At 59.3% G+C, this 17,116-nt stretch overlaps 1 protein-coding gene across 9 annotated transcripts in view; it reads right to left on the bottom strand.

Annotated features, from left to right (window-relative positions):
- Positions 1 to 13,406: 13,406 nt before the first annotated feature.
- LOC100085192 (CYFIP-related Rac1 interactor A-like) overlaps positions 13,407 to 17,116 on the bottom strand; it is a 37,302-nt gene continuing 33,592 nt past the window's right edge. For all 9 annotated transcript variants that reach the window (XM_029081259.2, XM_029081254.2, XM_029081257.2 and 6 more), the window contains 3 exons: positions 15,953 to 16,079; positions 15,426 to 15,496; positions 13,407 to 13,611 (listed from right to left, as the gene is read on the bottom strand). In XM_029081259.2, coding sequence (XP_028937092.1) covers positions 13,548 to 13,611; positions 15,426 to 15,496; positions 15,953 to 16,079 — 262 coding nt within the window. In that variant the 3' untranslated portion in view covers positions 13,407 to 13,547. The remainder of the gene's footprint in view (positions 13,612 to 15,425; positions 15,497 to 15,952; positions 16,080 to 17,116) is intronic.

Genomic DNA, 17,116 nt, shown 5'->3' with positions numbered 1-17,116 from the left:
AGCTGTGTGACTGTGGGCAAGTCACTTCACTTCTCTGTGCCTCAGTGACCTCATCTGGAAAATGGGGATCAAGGCTGGGAGCCCCACGTGGGACAACCCGATTCCCCTGTATCTCCCCCAGCGCTTAGAACAGTGCTCTGCACATCGTAAGCGCTTAACTATTATCACTTATTATCTCTGACTGACCGACTGACTCTACCTCGAAGTGAATTTTGCTTGCGAAATTTTCGTCGCCTGTTCAGGAATAGAATGCGTTCGTGCATTCGTTCGTATTTATCGAGCGCTCACTGTGTGCCGGGCACTGTACTGAGCGCCTGGGAGAGGTCAGTATAACAACGGACGGACACATCGCCTGCCCAACCAGGAGCTCACAGTCTGGGGAGGTTGCAGGGGGGAGAGAGAGTCATTAATCTACAGAAGTAAGTAAATAAATAATAGTAATAGTAATGTTGGTATATGTTAAGCGCTTACTATGTGCAGAGCACTGTTCTGAGCGCCGGGGGAGATACGGGGTCATCAGGTTGTCCCACGTGAGGCTCACGGTCTTCATCCCCATTTTACAGATGAGGGAACCGAGGCCCGGAGAAGTGAAGCGACTTGCCCACGGTCACACAGCTGACAAGAGGCGGGGCTGGGATTCGAACCCGTGACCTCCGACTCCCAAGCCCGGGCTCTTTCCACTGAGCCACGCTGAATCAGCTGGCTCTTATTGGAAGGGTAGTTTTTTCTGGCCGAATTGCAAGGGGAAATGAGAGAGACGGGCGGAAAGGGACAGAGAGAGGAAATCAGGCAGAAAGGAAGAGAGAGGGAGGAGGGAGAAGCAGAGTAGGAGCAAAGGCCGCCGTCTCCGCTCATTTCCTTCCTCCCGGCAGTTGCTTCTCCAAGCCTTCGACTCGCAGGGACAACCGGGCTGGTCACCCAGAGCCCATCCCCTTTAATAATAATAATAATAATAATGTCGGTATTTGGTAAGCGCTTAATATGTGCAGAGCACTATTCTAAGCACTGGGGGAGACACAGGCTCATCAAGTTGTCTCACATGAGGCTCACAGTCTTAATCCCCATTTTAAGGATGAGGGAACTGAGGCACAGAGAAATGAAGTGACCTGCCCACGGTCACACAGTTGACAGGCGGGGCCGGGATTCGAACCCATGACCACCCGGACTCCCGCCGCCCTCCCGCCGCCCGGGGTTTTCCCTTCCCAGGGCGCGCCCGCGAGGGGAGGCCGTGGGGCCGGGGAGTCCGGGAACGGTTCCGGGGGAAGCCCGGGCCTCCTCGATCTTCCGGGGAAACCGGACCTCGGCCGCGCCGCGTCTCCGGAGGCCCGTCCTCCCTCCGAGGCCGAGGGCGTCCCGTCGGGGCGACGGGGGACCAGGATGGGACGGTGGGAAGCGGAGAGCCAGGGGAGGGAAACGCTGGGCGAGGCGGAGGCTTTACGAGATGGACGGGGCACGGCCCCGGGAGTCCGAAGGACCTGGGTTCTAATCCCGGCCCCACCACCTCTCTGCCCTCCTTTCCGGCGCCTCTGTCTCCTCAGAAAAATGGAGGTGAAGCCCGTGGTCCCCATGTGGGACGTGGACCGCGTCCAACCCGATTAGCTCGATTCTACCCCCGGCACTTAGCGCTCACGCGCTTAACAGGTCCCATTGAAAAAAACAAAACCAACACCCAAGGCCGGGAGAGGTTTCCTCGGTCTTCCCGAGAGCGTCCCCGGCCGCCGGGGGCACCGGGTCCCGTCGAGACTTGCCCTCTGACGGCGTGGCCTGCCGAGGGCGAGGGCCGGGTTGGGAGCGGGTGCGGGTGCCCGGGGAGGAACCTCTCCCTCCGGGAAGCCGGCCCCGGCCGAGGGTCGGGGCCTCTCCCTCGGCCGGTCGTCGGCCGAGAGCGCGGGGGCCGGCCCGGCCCGCTCCGTGCCCCCGCACGCCCGGCCGGAGCCAACGCGCCTTCCGCCGGTGGTATTTATCGAGCGCTTACCGCGTGAGGAACACCGTGCTGAGCGCTGGGGAGACGTGGGTACGATACCTTTCACCCCCCCCCAGCCCGCCCTCCTGGCCCCCGGCCACGTCCGGGTCGCGGGGAGGCGGTGAGGGCTCGGGGAGCGGGAGATCCGGGTTCCCCTCCCGGCCCTGCCCCTGCTGGGTGACCTCGGGCAAGTGTCTTAACCTCTCTGGGTGTGGGAAATGGAGATCGAAATATTATGGAAAGAGCCCGGGCTTGGGAGTCAGAGGTCATGGGTTCGAATCCCAACTCTGCCACTTGGCATCTGTGTGACTGTGCGCAAGTCACTTCACTTCTCTGGGCCTCAGTTCCCTCATCTGGAAAGTGGGGATTAACTGTGAGCCTCACGTGGGACGACCCGATGACCCTGTATCTCCCCCAGCGCTTAGAACAGTGCTCTGCACGTAGTAAGCGCTTAACAAATTCCAACGTTATTATTATCAGTGTATAGTTAGTGCTCAATAAATACAATCGAATGAATGAGGCGGAGCCGGGACTAGAACCCAGGTCCTTCGGACTCCCACTGTGTGCCATTTCCCCTGCCCTCGCTTCTGTCCAGAAGCGTAAGGTTTGGGGCAAAAAGGACGAACCCCGAGAATAAGCATGACCTAGTGGGTAGAACCTGAGCCTGGGAGGCAGAAGGACCTGGGTTCTAATCCCGGCTCCTCCACTTCCCCGCTGCGTGACCTCGGGCAAGTCACTCCACTTCTCCGGGCCTCAGTCGCCTCATCGGTAAAATGGGGATTAAGACTGTGAGCCCCGTGTGGGACGGGGACCGCGGCCACCCCGATTAGCTCGGGTGTACCCCGGCGCCTAATACGGGGCCTGGCAGGTAGTAAGCGCCGAGCAAATACCATTAAAAAACCAAACCAAACCTGAGTTCTGCACCGTCCCCGCGGCCCCGGGCCCGGGAGGAGCCGGCACGGGGGGGGAGAGCCGGGAGCCGACCCCGGCGTCCTGGCGGCACCCGGCCGCTCCGGGCAGGGCCGGGGCGGGACCGGTCCCGCCGAGCGCGGGAAACGGGCCGGACGGCAGCCGGGCCGGCGGAGGTTGGGGACGCTCCCCGGGGCCTGGCTCGCGGCCCGCCGCGCTTCAGGAAGCCCGGGGAACAAAGCCGTCCTTTTCCCCCAGCTGCCCGCCCGCCCGCCCGCTCCTCTGCGATCACTCGGCCGGCCGCCTTTGTAGTCGTGCAGAGTTGGGCCTCCGGCCCAGAAGTGGCGGGAGCGTTAGCCAGCGCGCCCTCGGCCCCGCCTCGGCCCCGCGGCCGGCCCCTCCACCGACCCCCCGGCCGGTCCCGCTACCTCCGCCGGCCTCGCGGCCAGAGCCGCGGCTCCCCGGCCGACCCCTCCATTCATTCGTTCGTTCGATAGTATTTCTTGAGCGCTTACTATGTGCAGAGCACTGTACTGAGCGCTTGGAATGGACAGGTCGGTAACAGACAGAGGAGAGGGGCCTCTACGACTTCGGGAACCAGTTTCCCTCCAAGTGGAGGAAATGGATTTTGGGGTCCAGAGGCTCTCGGCCTCAAAAGGGGGTCATTCGTTCATTCAGTAGTATCTATTGAGCGCTTACTATGTGCAGAGCACTGTACTGAGCGCTTGGAACGGACAGATCGGTAACAGATAGAGACGGGCTTACGGTCTAATGGGGGAGATGGACAGACAAGAACAACGCAGCGCCCCCGGGGATTTTGTTGTTTGCGGGAGAGGGGCCTCTACGGCTTCGGGAACAAGTTTCCTTCCAAGTGGAGGAAATGGATTTTGGCATCCGGAGGCTCCCAGCCTAAAAAGGGGGGTCATTCATTCATTCAGTAGTATCTGTTGAGCGCTTACTAGGTGCAGAACACCGTACTGAGTGCTTGGGTTGGACAGTTCGCCAACAGATAGGTGAGTTTGACCTGGAGTTCGCTAGACCGCAGGCCCATCCCGGGCCTTCCTCCGTCCACCCGTCCACCCGAGCTTTCCCTCCTCCTCACCGGCCGTCGATCCATCGCTCCGTCGATCCCCGGTACTTACTGAGTGCTTAGTCTCTTTAACGAGGCCTTGGGAGAGTTGACCAGAGTCGGGAGACAGTCGTATTTATTGAGCACTTACTACGTCCAGAGCGCCGTACTAAGCGCCGGGGAGAGTACGCTAGAAAAATAGTCCCATTCCCTGCCCACGACGACGGCTGTCCTCAAGGAGTTTGCAGTCCAGTGGGGTAGACCGACACTAAGACGATCAGCAGATGGAGCCCGGGCCTAGGAGTCAGAAGGACGCGAGTTCTAATCCCAGCTCCGCCACGCGTCTGCCGTCTGATCTCGGGCTAGTCCCTTCACTTGTCTGGGGCTCGGGTCCCTCGTCTGTAAAGTGGGGAGCGAGACTGTCAGCGGAAGCAGCGCGGCTCAGTGGGAAGAGCCCGGGCTTGGGAGTCGGGGGTCATGGGTTCGAATCCCAGCTCTGCCACTTCTCAGCTGTGTGACTGTGGGCAGGTCACTTCACTTCTCCGGGCCTCAGTGACCTCATCTGGAAAATGGGGATGAAGACCGGGGGCCTCACGTGGGACAACCCGATGACCCTGTATCTCCCCCAGCGCTTAGAACAGTGCTCTGCACGTAGTAAGTGCTTAACAAATACCAACATTATTATCACCCCGTATCTCCCCCAGCGCTTAGAACGGTGCTCCGCCCATAGTAAGCGCTCAACAAATACCAACGTTATTATTATGATTACAGGGACCGGGTCCAACCCGATTTGCTTGTACCCACCCCAGCGCTCAGTGCGGTGCCTGGCCCGTAGTAAGCGCTTAACAGATACCGTAATGATTATTACTAGCCAACTCCGCCTCTCCCCGCTGGACCTCTTGGGCCAGGCTGGGCCCGTCCCCGGGGAGTCCTTCGGAGGGGAAGAGGGAGGACCCGGGGGGTCGAGGAGGGCCAGGCCGGGGGGATTGGTTTGCCCCGAGGCCGGCACCCTCTCCGCCCCCTGGCACGGGACCAGGGCCGCGGGGGCCCGGGGATCGCCCAGAAACCGGCCCCCCGACTCGGGCAGGCGGGCGGCAAGAGCCGGGGCCGGCGAGACGTCGGCGGAGAGGGCCGGCCCTTCGGCCGGGGTCCGGACCCGACGGGGCGGAGCAGGCCCGCGGGAGCCGGGGGAGGTGAAGCCAGGGGCCCAGCCTCCCCGGGCGGGAAAAGCTCGGAGATTTAGCGGTAAAACCCACAGGGGGACGGTTCCCGCCGCACAAAAGAAAAAACTCTCGGAATTTGGACCGGTGCCCCGGCCGGGCCGAGGGGCGGCAAACGGCCGATCGGCGGGGAGGGGAAGCGCCGCCGACGCCGTGCTCCCGGGGGCGGGCGGCGGGGGCCTCCCCGGGGGCGGCAACGGGGGGCCCGGAGCCTCTCGGCCCAGGGCTTTAGGGCGGAATCCCCCCGGAAGGGCGGCAGGGCCCCTGAGCGCGTTCCGCAGAGCACGCCTTCCGTGTACACGGCCTACGGTGAGCACTTAACAAATACCACAGTTAAGCAGCGTGGCTCAGTGGAAAGAGCCCGGGCTTGTGAGTCAGAGGTCGTGGGTTCAGATCCCTTCTCTGCCACTCGTCAGTTGTGTGACCGTGGGCAAATCACTTCTCTGGGCCTCAGTGACCTCATCTGTAAAATGGGGATTAACTGTGAGCCTCACGTGGGACAACCCGATGACCCTGTATCTGCCCCGGCGCTTAGAACAGTGCTCTGCACATAGTAAGCGCTTAACAAATACCAACATTATTATTATTTTCATCATTCGCGAGGGAGGCCAGGAGAGAGGGACGGACGGGGGGCCGCCGCTGCCGGGAAGGAGGGAAAGTCACAACTCGTAGACCGTCTCGTTCATTCATTCCGTCGTATCCATTGAGCGCCGACTGCGTGCGGAGCGCTGGACTAAGCGCTCGGAGTGCACAGTCCGGCAACGGCTAAGAGACCGGGCCCGCCAGCGACGGGCTCCCGGTCTCCAAGGGGGAGATTTCCATCTGATGGGGAGATGGGCCTGGGAGGGCCGAGTTCCCCGTGACGAGTCAATCCTGGGAATGGTGACGAACTCAAAGAAAATCAACACCAGCAAGACCGTTGCCCAGAGTAATAGCGATACCGGTACTTGTCAAGCGCGCGCTAGAAGGCCGGGCACTGTCCAAAATAATCATCATCATCTGGGTATTTGTTAAGTGCTTACAGTCCGCCGGGCCTTGTGCTAAGCGTTGGGGTGGATACAAGTTAATTGGGGTGGACGCAGCCCCTGTCCCCCACGGGGCCCACAGTCTCGATCCCCATTTTACAGACGAGGCAGCTGAGGCCCAGAGGAGTGAAGGGACCGGCCCAAGGTCCCACAGCAGACAAGGGGCGGAGCCGGGATCAGAACGCGTGACCTTCTGAGGCGCAGGCCCGGGCTCTAGCCGCTACGCCGTGCTGCTCCTCGAAGTGCTGGGCTTCTCCACACTCCGCTCGCCCCCCTCACGGTCCCCCGTCGGCGCCCGTCCCCCCGGCCCACGTCCCGCCGCTGACCCGGGACGCCCTCCCTCCTCACCTCCAGCGGCGTGGCTCAGTGGAAGGAGCCCGGGCTTTGGACGCAGAGGTCATGGGTTCGAATCCCGGCTCGGCCACTTGTCAGCTGGGTGACTGTGGGCGAGTCACTTCACTTCTCGGTGCCTCGGTTCCCTCATCTGTAAAATGGGGATGAAGACTGGGAGCCCCACGTGGGACAACCTGATTCCCCTGTGTCTACCCCAGCGCTTAGAACAGTGCCCTGCACATAGTAAGCGCTTAACAGATACCAACATTATTATTATTATTATTACCTCCGCCAAACTCACTCTCTTCCCCTCTTCAAAGCCCTACTGAGCGCTCACCTCCTCCAGGAGGCCTTCCCACCCTGAGCCCTCCCTTTCCCTCTGCTCCTCCCCTCCCCATCTCCCCGACTCCCTCCGCTCTACCCCCTTCCCCTCCCCACAGCACTTGTGCCTATTTGCATATATTATTTATTACTCTATTTTATTAACGATGTGTCTATATCTGTGATTCTATTTATCTAATGTTGGTATTTGTTAAGCGCTTACTATGTGCCGAGCACTGTTGATGCCTCTCTACTTGTTTCGTTTGGCTGTCAGTCTCCCCCTTTTAGACTGGTAGCTCGTCAGGCAGGGATGGGCTCTATCTGTTGCCCGATTGTCCATTCCAAGCGCTTAGTCCAGTGCTCTGCACACGGTAAGCGCTCAATAAATACCATCGAATGAATGAATGAAAATGAGAAAGGAAGCAATGACCTCTGGTCCCACACCCGTCTGTGCACATGCTAGCACATGCACGCATAGAGAAGCAGCGGGGCTCAGTGGAAAGAGCCCGGGCTGGGGAGTCAGAGGTCATGGGTTCGAATCCCGGCTCTGCCACTTGGCAGCGACTGTGGGCGAGTCACTTAATAATAATAATAATAATAATAATAATGTTGGTATCTGTTAAGCGCTTACTATGTGCCGAGCACTGTTCTAAGCGCTGGGGTAGACACAGGGGAATCAGGTTGTCCCACGTGGGGCTCCCAGTCTTAATCCCCATTTTACAGATGAGGTAACCGAGGCACCGAGAAGTTAAGTGACTTGCCCAAAGTCACACAGCTGACAAATGGCCGAGCCGGGGTTTGAACCCATGACCTCTGACTCCAAAGCCCGTGCTCTTTCCACTGAGCCACGCTGCTTCACTTCCCTGGGCCTCAGTTCCCTCATCTGTAAAATGGGGATGAAGACTGAGCCTCACGTGGGACAACCTGATGACCCTGGATCTCCCCCAGCGCTTAGAGCAGTGCTCTGCACATAGCGCTTAGCAAACACCAACACTGTTATTAAAATGAGGTTGTCCCACGTGGGGCTCACAGTCTCAATCCCCACTTTCCAGATGAGGTCACTGAGGCCCAGAGAAGTGAAGCGACTTGCCCACAGTCACCCAGCTGACAAGTGGCGGAGGCGGGATTCGAACCCATGACCTCTGACTCCCAAGCCCGGGCTCTTGCCACTGAGCCACGCGGCTTCCCAACGAGAGACGCCGCTCTTCCCCGGGCTCCGCCCACTTTCAAGCTCCGCCCACACCAAGCCCCGCCCCTTTGGCGACGACCAATCAGAGCCGCGTCCTCCCAGAGCCCCGCCCCCTCTAGCCCCGCCCCCGGAGGGCGCGGCCAATCAGAGCCCCGCTCCTCCCCCGGGCGGCGGCGCCCCCTGGTGGCCGGGCCCCGTCCGCGCCGGGCGGGGCCCTGTGCATAATCAGGTTGGTATTTGTTAAGCGCTTACTACGTGCAGAGCACTGCTCTAAGCGCTGGGGGAGATACAGGGTCATCAGGTTGTCCCACTTGAGGCTCACAGTCTACATCCCCATTGTACAGGTAAGGTCACTGAGGCACAGTGAAGTGACTTGCCCACAGTCACACAGCTGCCAAGTTGCAGAGCCGGAATTCGAACCCATGACCTCAGGCTCCCCAGCCCGGGCTCTTTCCCCTGAGCCACGCTGCTTCTCTAAGGAAATCTTTAAGGAAGATCAGGTTGATACAAGGTAAGCAGGTTGTCCCTCGTGGGGTTCACAGTCTTCATCCCCATTTTCCAGATGAGGGAACTGAGGCCCAGAGAAGTGAAGTGACCGGCCCGCAGTCACCCAGCTGCCAAGGGGCAGAGTCGGAATTCGAACCCATGACCTCTGACTCCCCAGTCCGGGCTCTTGCCACCGAGCCACGCTGCAGGCTGAGTCAGCGCGGGACGGGCCCGGGCTTGAGCGGCCCGGGATTGGGAGCGGGGATTCCCGCCCTGCGCCTGGGAAGCGGCCCGCATCCCGCCCCCCTCCGAGGACGCAACACTCCGCTAAGCGCTGGGCTACAGAACCCGCCATGGGGCTCGGGGGAAAGAACCCGGCCTTGGGGGTCAGAGGTCAGGGTTTCAAATCCCGCCTCTGCCCCTTGTCGGCTGGGTGACTGTGGGCGGGTCACTTCACCTCTCTGGGCCTCACTTCCCTCATCTGGAAAATGGGGATGAATAATAATAATGTTGGTGTTTGTTAAGTGCTTACTATGTGCAGAGCACTGTTCTAAGCGCTGGGGGAGATAGAGGGGAATGAGGTTGTCCCACGTGAGGCTCATGGTCTTCATCCCCATTTTACAGATGAGGTCGCTGAGGCACAGAGAATAGTAATAATGTTGGCATTTGTTAAGCGCTTACTACGTGCAGAGCACTGTTCTAAACGTTCTAAACGCTGGGGTAGATACCGGGGAATGAGATTGTCCCACATGAGGCTCACAGTCTTCATCCCCATTTTACAGATGAGGTCACTGAGGCACAGAGAAGTGAAGTGCCTTGCCCACAGTCACACAGCTGCTAAGGGGCAGAGCCGGGATTCGAATCCATGACCTCTGACTCCCAAGCCCGGGCTCTTTCCACTGAGCCACGCTGCAGACAGGGAGCCTCACGAGGGACAACATGATGACCCTGTATCTCCCCCAGCGCTTAGAACAGTGCTCTGCACACACAGTAAGCGCTTAACAGACACCCACATTATTATTCTCTGCAGGCTGTCCTGCGGCAGTGCTCTGCACCTCGATAAATGCTACTGAATGAACCCCACTTCTCTGGGCCTCAGTTCCCTCCTCTGGGAAATGGGAACGAGGAGGGTGAGCCCCACGTGGAACTCATAATCTTGGAAATCCCCCAGCGTCGGGTGCAGCTGCTGACGCATCGTAAGCTTTTAACGAATAGAGCAGCAGCGGGGCTCAGTGGAAAGAGCCCGGGCTGGGGAGGCAGAGGTCATGGGTTCGAATGCCGCCTCTGCCCCTTGGCAGCTGGGTGACGGTGGGCGAGTCTCTTCACTTCTCTGGGCCTCAGTTCCCTCATCTGTCAAATGGGGATGAAGACCGGGAGCCTCACGGGGGACCACCTGATGACCCTGTATCTCCCCCAGCGCTCAGAACAGTGCTCTGCACAGAGTAGGCGCTTAACAAATACCAACATTAAAAAAAAAAGAAAGAAAGGGGTGTGGGGGGGTCAGCCTCAGTTTCCCCTGTCTCTTGTGCGCCACCTCGTGGACGTTTGGCGGCACTGCTCTCCCAAAAGAGAGGCTGGTTGGCCGCCCCAAACATAAAACTACCCAAAGAAGGGGACTCATTATTATTATTATTATTATTATTATTATGGTATTTGTTAAGTTCTTACTATGCTCTTACTAATTCTCTTCCCCTCTTCAAATCCCTACTTAAAGCTCACCTCCTCCAAGAGGCCTTCCCAGACTGAGCTCTCCCCTTTTTCCCTCTGCTCCCTCTACCCCCCCTTCACCTCCCCCGAGCTAAGCCCCCTTTCCCCCCGTTTCCCTCTGTTCCTCCCCCTCTCCCTTCCCCTCCCCTCAGCACTGTACTCGTCCGCTCAACTGTATATAATTTTCATCACCCTATTTATTTTGTTAATGAGATGTACATCACCCTGATTCTATTTATCTGCTATTGTTCTAATGAGATGTTCTTCCCCTCGATTCTCTTTATTGCCATCGTCCTCGTCCGTCCGTCTCCCCCGGTTAGACCGTGAGCCCGTCAAAGGGCAGGGACCGTCTCTATCTGTTACCGATCTGTCCGTTCCAAGCGCTTAGTACAGTGCCCTGCACATAGTAAGCGCTCAATAAATACTATTGAATGAATGAACTATGTGCTGAGCACTGTTCTGAGCGCTGGGGTAGATACAGGGTCTTCAGATCATCCCACGTGGGGCTCACATTTTTTAATCCCCATTTTTACAGATGAGGTCACTGAGGCCCAGAGGAAGTGAAGTGACTCGCCCAAGGTCACACAGCCGACAAGTGGCGGAGAGGGGATTAGAACCCACGACCTCTGACTCCCGGGCCCGGGCTCTTTCCACTAAGCCACGCTGCTTCTCTAATAATAATAAAAGCGGAATTTGTTAATAATATTGGTATTTGTTAAGCGCTTACTATGTGCAGAGCACTGTTCTAAGCGCTGGGGGAGATACAGGGTCATCGGGTTGTCCCACGTGGGGCTCACAGTCTTCATCCCCATTTGACAGATGAGGTCACTGAGGCCCAGAGAGGTGAAGTGACTCGCCCAAGGTCACACAGCCGACAAGTGGCGGAGTGGGGATTAGAACCCACGACCTCTGACGCCCGGGCTCTTTCCACTAAGCCACGCTGCTTCTCTAATAATAGTAAATGTGGTATTTGTTAATAATATTGGTATTTGTTAAGCGTTTGCTATGTGCAGAGCACTGTTCTAAGCGCTGGGGGAGATACAGGGTCATCAGGTTGTCCCACGTGGGGCTCACAGTCTTCATCCCCATTTGACAGAAGAGGTCACTGAGGCCCAGAGAGGTGAAGTGACTCGCCCACAGTCACACAGCCGACAAGTGGCGGAGCGGGGATTCGAACCCACGACCTCTGACTCCCAAGCCCGGACTCTTTCTACTGAGCCAAGCACTTACTATGTGCCAAGCACTGGAACAGAAACCAGATATTCGGGTTGCACCCAGTCCCTCTCTCACACAGGCCTCCCGGTTTAAGGGGGTGGGGGAACGGGTACTGAATCCCCATTTTACAGATCGGAAATCGAGGCCCAGGGAACCGCGAGCCCGTCGATGGGCAGGGACGGTCTCTATCTGTTGCCGAACTGTCCATTCCAAGCGCTCAGTACAGTGCTCTGCACATAGTAAGCGCTCAATAAATACTATTGAATGAATAAAGCGACTTGCCCAACGTCACTCAGCAGGCAAGTGGAAGCTCGCTGTCGTTTGCTACGTTGCACTCTCCTAAGCGCTCAGCAAATACGACCGCCCGAATGAATGAAGGTGGTGGAGCGGGGATTGGAACCCAGGTCCCCTGACTCCCAGGCTCCTGCCGTTTCCACGTGGCCATGCTGCTTCTCAGTGGCTTAGTGGCAGGAGCCCAGGCCTGGGAGTCAGAGGTTGCGGGTTCTAATCCCGGCTCGACCACTGATCGGCTGTGTGACTTTGGGCAAGTCGCTTGGCTTCTCTGTGCCTCGGTTACCTCATCTGTAAAATGGGGATTAAGACTGTGAGCCTCACGTGGGACATGCCGATTACCTCGTATCTCCCCCGGCGCTTAGAACAGTGCTCGGCCCATAGTAAGCGCTTAACAAATGCCATCATTATTATTCTCAGGCCCTGACTCCTTGGGCTGGGAGGGGCATCCTCAGAGAAGCAGCGTGGCTCAGTGGAAAGAGCCCGGGCTTGGGAGTCAGGTCATGGGTTCGAATGCCGGCTCTGCCACTTGTCATCTCGGTGACTGGAGGCAAGTCACTTCTCTTCTCTGGGCCTCAGTTCCCTCATCTGTAAAATGGGGATGAAGACCGGGAGCCTCACGTGGGACACCCTGTATCTCCCCCAGCGCTTAGAACAGTGCTCTGCACAGAGTAAGCGCTTAACAAATACCAACATTATTATTATTATGTAGACCATCCCCCTCCAGGCAGGCAGGGCTCTCTCCGAACCGGGAACCCCCTCCGCCCTGGCTCACCTGTTTCCAGCACCTGGGCTCAGCCAACGTCCCGGCCCCTCATCGTGCACAGTCCACCTCCCCCCCCCCGACCTGAATCAACAGATTAAATGTTATTTTTATTTCACACAAAAAATGTACAAAATAACAGGGTGGGTGGATTTTAATTGTTTATATTAAAAATCTAAAAGGTGCGACCGAACCATTTTCAATGGAGTCCCGGCAGGAGTTTTAAAGATGGCGGCCGTGCCCATCATCTTTGCACCTCAACACCCAGAACGACTCAGACGCGTTATTTACATCTCCTTGATGAGGAAGGATCCTCGCCCCCCCCCCGTCCCCCCGTCCCACCCCGCCGCCCTCGGTCGCCCCTGCTCCCACCCCCACCCCCACCCCAGGCCCGAAACAGGGTAAGCGAGGCCCTAAGGGAACGAGTTCCGGCCGGAGCGAGCGCCGGGACCCGCGGGACTGGGTTCGAAATAAATCCAGAACCCGGGACCCCAGCCAAGCAGCTCCGGCTCAATCTAGAACTTAAGCGAATGACCACCCCCCACCCCCAAAACAGCAAAAAGAAAAAGGGTCCCGGACGAGTTCGGAATCGGCCTAGAACCCGGATCTGCAGAATCCGCTTGGCTCCGTCTAGAACCCAGGCCCGGGCGGACGCGCTCTGGCTCGGGCTAGAACTCGGATCTCAGCGAGGGGATTGGGAGGTGGGGGCGGGCTCTGGACCTCCCCCCAACACCCTGGCCCCGGGGGGACTAGCTCGGGGACCCTCGACAACTCGGAAAGGCGGATCTACAAATCGCATCACCGTCAAGGGGAAAGAGAAGGGAAGGGAAATGCGGACGGAAGGGACGCGTGCACGCGTGTGCCGGAGGTTGGGAGGGAGTTGGGTTTTTGTTCAGCGGGTGGCTCGTGTTAATATCAGATTATTTTTTTTTTTAAGCTTTTCCCTTTCTTTACAAAACGAGGGGCATGGTCGTGGTTATTTATAGTCACATCGTGTCGACATCAAAATACTGCCGAAGGTCCGGGTCCCATCCGGGACCCAGCCCGGGGGGCGCTTCACTGCAGCAGGGCCCGGATCTGCTTCGAGGTGGTGTCGTCGTTCAGGTGCCGGGTGGTGTACCTGGGAAAGGAGTCGGGGGTGAGCGGAAGTTAAAAGCGGCGCGGTGTAGCGGCCCGGGAGTCGGGACGTCACGGGTTCTAATCCCGCCCCCGCCGCCTGTCTGCCGTGTGACCTCGGGCAAGTCACTTCGCTGCTCTGTGCCTCAGTTACCTCCTCTGTAAAATGGGGACTGAGACTGTGAGCCCCGCTTGGAACAGGGACTGTCCAACTCGATTTGCTCGTACCCACCTCAGGGCTCAGGACAGTGCTTCACAAAAACCGTGATTATTATTACTATTATTACTACTATTATTTTCACTTCTCTGTGCCTCAGTTACCTCATCTGTAAAATGGGGATTAACTGTGAGCCTCACGTGGGACGACCTGATTACCCTGTATCTCCCCCCAGAGCTTAGAACAGTGCTCTCGCCCATAGCAAGCGCTTAACAAATACGATTATTATTATTATTATTAGCAGTGGGAACGGGGAGGAGGCTCACGGCCTTCCCCCACTCCCACCCTTCTGGTCTCTAAAGCGTCCGGTCTGACCGGCCCCCCGCCCCGCCGACTCTCCCTGGTTTTGTTACCGATGGGGTTTTGTTACACAATTCCCCAAAGAAGGGGGCTCCTTAAAAAGAATAAATGCGGTATTTGTTAAGCGCTTACCATGTGCCAAGCACTGGTGCAGAAACCAGATATTCAGGTTTCGCCCAGTCCCTCACCCTCACAGGGCTCCCGGTTTAAGGGGGTGGGGGAACGGGTACTAAATCCCATTTTACAGATAGGAAACCGAGGCCTGGGTCGGACAGATGGGGTCTGGATGAGATTTGGGAAGCAGCATGGCTCAGTGGTAAGCGCGCGGGCTTGGGATTCAGAGGTCATGGGTTCGAATCCAGGCTCTGTCACTTGTCAGCTGTGTGACTGTGGGCATGTCACTTCACTTCTCTGGGCCTCAGTTACCTCATCTGTAAAATGGGGATTAAGACCGTGAGCCTCGCGGGGGACAACCTGATCACCCTGTGTCTACCCCAGCGCTTAGAACAGTGCTCTGCACATAGTAAGCGCTTAACAAGTACAAATACCATTTGGGCCTGTCCGGGGGAGGGGACGGACATGAGATCAACACCCCCGCTCACCGCCGTGCTCCGGCCCCCCAGCAGCAACACCAGCGGGGAGATCGCGGAGGGGCCGGCAAGGACCGACCCCCAGAACCTCCCCCAAGCTCACTAGATCCCGGGGGGGCTGGGTTTGGGGAGGGGGAGCTCACAGGTCTCCGGGCCCCCTAAGGCCCAGAGAAATCCCCCCGCAAGTCTACGAGGGCCGACCGGACCTCCTAGCAACGTCTGAGCACCTAATAATTGCAGTATCTGTTAAGCGCTTACTATGGGCCAGGCCCTGTGCTAAGCGCTGGGTGGATCCGAGCAAATCGGGGTGCCCTGTCCCACGTGGGGCACCCAGTGTCCATCGCCGTTTTACAGATGAGGTCACTGAGGCACAGAGAAGTGAAGGGACTTGCGCAGATCACTGGCGGAGCCAGGATTAGAACCCATGACCTTCTGACTCCCAGGCCCGGGAATCTATCCATTACGTCACGCAGCTTCCCCCACATCCCCCAGGGTTTATGCTGTTGCCCCTTCTCTTCCCCGTGCCGTGGGAAGGGGGAGAGAGGAGAGGCCGGGGGGGGGGGCTTCCTGGAACCTACCGTGGCAGAGCCCGGGACCCTCGGGGACCCTCGGGGTGTTGGGAGAGGGCGGCAGATGGCCCCCCACCCTCCGGCCCCCCAGACAGCAGCCCGGCGGCCGCCGAAGAGGAGGACGCGAGGACGAGGAAGTTACCTCAGAGCGTTCAGGAGCCCCTCGGTGCTGTTTGAAGGTTGATCTTTCAAGACCTTTATGCAGCCTTTCATCTGTCACGGCAAAGAAAAGGCAAAGAACAGCTGTGGGCGGGGGGAGAACTTTCGGCTTTCTCGCGGGGAGGAGGAAGGGCTCGGACCGCGGGGGAAGCTCCCCCAAAAGGCCGCTACGTTTCAAATGATAGGAGTCACCGCGATAGTCGTTCAGCTCTTACTATGGGCCGAACGCCGCGCTGACCCATCTTCCGGGGCAGCTACAAGATCATCAGATCGGGGAGCTCGTGGTCTAGGAGCCTGGGAGGGCAGAAGCCGCGTGGCCCCGTGGAAAGAGCCCGGGCCTGGGAGTCAGAGGACCCGGGTTCCAATTCTGGCTCTGCCCCTCGTCTGCTGTGTGACCTTGAGCAAGTCACTTGGCTTCTGCTATCCGTCCCGGCCCACTCGCTCCTTCCCACCCCTTCCCTCGGCCCGGAGCCCCTCTCCCGGCCGGGGGCGGCCCCTCTGGGCACTCACGTCGATCTTCGAGGTCTTGGCGAAGGCCCCCACGGGGTGCACGTGGTCGTAGAGGATGATGACGCCGACCATGACCCTCATGCAGAAGAGGAGGGTCTCCGTGTTGGTGAACCTGCTCCTGTACTCCCTGGCCGGGATGTGGACAGGCAGAGGCGGGGAGGAGAGGAGGGAGGGCGCGTGAGGGCCCGTGGGGGAGCGTGGGGGAGCGTGAGGGTGTGTGGGAACACGTGAGGGTTTGTGAAAGTGCATGAGAACGTGGGAGAGTGGGAGGGGCGTGACGGTGTGTGGCAGAGGGTGAGAGTGCGGTGAGAGCGAGCGAGAGTGCTTGAGAGCGAGTGAGAGCCTGTGAGAGCGGACGAGAGCACGGCCCATCCCGCCCAAATGGCCGACCCCAACCCCGCCTCCTCCGGGAGGCCATCCCAGGCCAATCCCCGGCCCTCCCTAACTCCCCCCGGCCTTTCCCGGAGCCCCTCGGCCTTCCCCGGCCTTCCCCGGGCCTCCCCGGCCCTCTCCGGCAGGGCCTCGCAGCCCCGCCCTCACGTGGGCCCCCTCCCGCTGCCGATCGACCGGACGGCAAACCCGCCGGCGGCCTGGCTCCCCTCGCCGCCGGCAGCTGCGGCTCGGACCCCCGCCCCGGCCCGGGCTGCCCGGATTGAGGGGAGGCGGGAGCGCGGCAGAAGAGCGTGGCGCCCGGACGCTCCGACCTCCCAGCTCCCCAGCCCCGCCGCGACCACCTCTCCTTAAGTACCGGTGGGGCTGCCCCACCGCTCGGGTCTCTGGAATTCCCCGGGTCCGCCCCACGTCCTCCCCCTCGGCCCCAGGTGCCGGCACTCGGTTCTGCTCCTCTCCACTTAAGGTCTGGACCTTTCCCATCTCGGCTCTCGCGCCCGCCGTCCGCCGGTCTGGCTTCTCTCCCGCTGCACGGCTCTCTCCGGCCCCCTTCGACCTCACCGGACCACCACCCTCCCTTTCTTCACAGCCCTCGTGAAGGGTCTTCCCAGAGCGAGCCCCCGCTTCCCCACTCTCGTCGTTCCCACCTCCTCCTCGACGCCCGGCGGGGCCCGGTGGGAAGACCACGGGCCCGGGAGTCGGTGGACCGGGGTCCCGATTCCGGCTCCGTGACTCGCCCAGCTTTTCTGTGCCTCGGTTTCCTCATCGGTAAAA

Source organism: Ornithorhynchus anatinus, chromosome 16 (assembly GCF_004115215.2).
Source record: "Ornithorhynchus anatinus isolate Pmale09 chromosome 16, mOrnAna1.pri.v4, whole genome shotgun sequence".
Taxonomy (NCBI): domain Eukaryota; kingdom Metazoa; phylum Chordata; class Mammalia; order Monotremata; family Ornithorhynchidae; genus Ornithorhynchus; species Ornithorhynchus anatinus.
The sequence above is the reverse complement of the archived record's forward strand: the minus strand, read 5'-3'. Positions and strand labels throughout refer to the sequence as shown.